This window comes from Cimex lectularius, unplaced genomic scaffold (assembly GCF_000648675.2).
Source record: "Cimex lectularius strain Harlan isolate CLEC.00 unplaced genomic scaffold, Clec_2.1 scaffold95, whole genome shotgun sequence".
NCBI classification, from domain to species: domain Eukaryota; kingdom Metazoa; phylum Arthropoda; class Insecta; order Hemiptera; family Cimicidae; genus Cimex; species Cimex lectularius.
In genome coordinates, this window is record NW_019392779.1 from 1 (window position 1) to 3041 (window position 3041).

At 36.9% G+C, this 3041-nt stretch overlaps 1 protein-coding gene across 1 annotated transcript; it reads right to left on the minus strand.

Moving 5' to 3' along the window:
- Window positions 1–288: 288 nt before the first annotated feature.
- On the minus strand, window positions 289–2064 carry LOC106667877. The gene is made up of 3 exons (XM_014396109.1): window positions 1597–2064; window positions 649–816; window positions 289–592 (listed from the first exon to the last, which is right to left on the minus strand). Exons 1-3 carry the CDS (start codon window positions 1860–1862, stop codon window positions 304–306), a joined length of 723 nt encoding a protein of 240 aa, XP_014251595.1. The 5' UTR covers window positions 1863–2064; the 3' UTR covers window positions 289–303.
- Window positions 2065–3041: the final 977 nt, after the last annotated feature.

The following is a 3041-nucleotide window of genomic DNA, read 5'->3' on the forward strand; positions in this document are numbered from 1 at the left end:
CTCTCTCTCTCTCTCTCTCTCTCTCTCTCTCTCTCTCTCTCTCTCTCTCTCTCGCTCTCGCTCTCTCTCTCACTCTCTATCTATCTATCTATCTATCTATCTATCTATCTATCCTATCTATCTATATCTCTCTTTCCCTATCCTTCTCTAACTATCGCTCTATTCGAACTCTCTATCTCACTGTCTCTCTCCCATCTCACGTTCTCTTTATCAATCCCTCCTATATAAGAACATATACGTATGTATCTATATGTTTATCGTATCTTCTGTTTCTTTTAATTCTTATTTTTTTATGACTTATTTTTACAATAAACTGATAGTTTTAAATCGATTGTACCTCCAGATGTCATCTTCGTTCAAATACGGGGATATTTTTGACGAGCTGGAACAGAGTTTTACAAAATCCGGAGCTCTCAGCTTTTTGAACAGGAACCTTTTGACGTCCTCTGGAAGGCAGAAAATGTCCGGAAATACCTGATTGAGGCTCCTCCATGCGTTCAGCTTCGCTAGGTAAATCGGCTTTTTCACGATGGCGCAGAGTTCGGAGATCTTTTCGAATATCGCCGCCCCCTTTTCCGACGTCTTCAAATACCTAAAAAACGCGTTATTTAAAAGAAAATCTCATTCGTTGGGAATTTATACAAGTACTTGTCGTTTTCGATGGCAGCGGAGGAAGAGAAGCATTTTCCTTTGTTGTCTTCAGAAATGACAGTTACCAAGGTGCAGTTGTTGAGTATTATGGCCGTTGAGAGGTGGAACCTGAATCCATGACTCAATGGCAGAAGTAGTTCGACGGAAAGTGTCCCAGTTTTCGTTCTGAAAGTTTAACTTTTACTAAAATGAAATCCAATAATTGAGAAATACCATTATCATAGGATAGCGTAATCTATTTCAATGAAGACTCTTAAGCAGAAGAACAACAAATAAACTGAATAAGAGTAGTTAATAATTAAGCCCTTCATGTACTATGCAGGTTTCAGTAAAAATGATATATTGATGTGATAATACGTGAAGGGGGAATAAGCTAATGCGGCTAAATTTCGTCCATCCAGTAGACAATATATCATTTTTTGGTTAGTACAATGGACTCGTTCTATCTGGGTCATGATTACTCGTGAGCTAACTCAAAATATTCCTTGCGTCTGTCAAGAGGTCTAAATAATAAATGGTTACGGGGTCGAGTGACTACAGCAATTCAATTTCATTCAGTCGAGGTTTAAGAAGAAACTCAATTATCCCGACAAAAAGTATTATTTTCTACATTATTTCCATCGGAAATGACATTATCGATCGTGTAAATTCTTGAGCGAAATAGATGTAATCAAGATGATGCAAAATTGAAGTATTCTTAATATCCATTTTATGTTCGCAAATGAGATTATGACCAAAATATTGATAACATGATAATATTTCGAGAAAAGGCAGGGTAAAATGTTTGTAAACGGCCTATCACCCCGCAGTCCTCAAGAAGAAACCGTAAAATTTACGAATATTATTACTTTTTTTTCTATTCAAAACAGGTAGATTCTTTAAAAAATAAAATCAAAAATCATTTGTTTTTGCTTTTAAAAACACATGTGAATCGAACTAATTTACCGAAAGTTTGACATTTTCAAGAGGGAGTCGAAGACACGTCGGTCGTAGCCGATCGTGTTCCAGGCCTCGTCCATCCTGAAACCCTCTTCGAGGGCGATGACGACCCCCAGGGCGAAGATGAGCTCGCATTCGACCGGGAGGAAACCCTCGTCGCCCGGCTTGACGTCGTGGAAGAGCCTGTCCTTTCCCATCCTTTCGACGAGCAGCTCCAGGTGACGGGGCACGCACTTGTCGTTCGACTCTTCGACCCGAAGTATCCTATTCATTTTTCTTTTCAACCATAATCTTTCGGGGCCCCAAACATGTGTAGTGGAAATAAAAGTTGTATCGCTAGTATTTTGTTTCTGGTCAAGATTAAAAACAATAAAAAATCACATATTTTTGACTGTAACGGAACAGAGTAGAACTTAAAAGCCTAACCGCATAACATACAAATAAGAAATTCTTAGTTAATTAAATAATTACATAAAATATAGGTAGATATACTGAGTTTGATTGGAATAAAGAGTCATAGAGAAGGTGAAAGTAGATGAAAAGGGGTAAAGTAGAGAAATTATAGTCAAAGAGGCAGAAAATTGTTAGAAAACTAGAAAAATGATATAGATTAAGTAGTCGATAGATAAATGGTTAGTGTACTGAATTCATTTTATGGAAACAAATTTAAATAGGAGACATAAGAAGAACGACGAACATCTAGATCTCATGTCAGTACTGTTGATGATCAGTTGGACAGCTAGACCGATAGAGCAGCTAAGAAATGGACCGGAAGAGGAGAATGAGAGATGACAAAGATAATATGCAATGTTTTATCACACAAAGTTATGTCACATGGACCTTTCTACCATATCTCGACAGAGAGCGAGAGAGTGAGAGTGAGAAAGAGAGAGAAACAGAGCGAGAAAGTGAGAGAGAGAGAAACATATAGATAAATAGACAGATAGGTACAAGAGATCAAGCGGTCTGAAGAGTGAACAAGAGATAGAGCGAGAGAGATATAAACATACAGACAAATAGATAGAGAGAGAGAAAAAAAGATACATAAGGCAGATAGATAGATGATTAGAGAGCCGGCTGACGGACTGTTGTCCATGCCTTAAAGTATTTTGTAACATATTTTGAGTTTGTTGTATTCCATGTAAATAAATACTATTATTCATTCATTCATTCATTCATTCATAGATGATTAGAGAGAAAGAAAGAACCTATGTAAAGGTAAATAAATATTTAGAGAAAGAGAAACAGAGAAAGAGGAGAGAGGGTGAGGGAGAAAAAGGAGGATAGAGAGGAAGAATAAGAAAAATAGTGTGAGACATAAAGAAACATATACGCAAATACATAGGTAGATAGATTTATAGAGCGAGAGAGAGAAAGAAAGTGATATAGAAATAGAGAGAAATGGAAGATAGATAATTAGAGACAGGAAGAAAGAACATATGTAAAGGTAT

Excerpts from the sequence above, each read along its gene's own strand:
- LOC106667877 (XM_014396109.1), bottom strand. The coding sequence starts at position 1,862 with ATGAATAGGATACTTCGGGTCGAAGAGTCGAACGACAAGTGCGTGCCC. Across the intron at positions 817-1,596 it reads TTGAAAATGTCAAACTTTCG|AACGAAAACTGGGACACTTT; the intron begins GTAAATTAGTTC and ends TTAAACTTTCAG. Across the intron at positions 593-648 it reads GCTGCCATCGAAAACGACAA|GTATTTGAAGACGTCGGAAA; the intron begins GTACTTGTATAA and ends CGCGTTTTTTAG.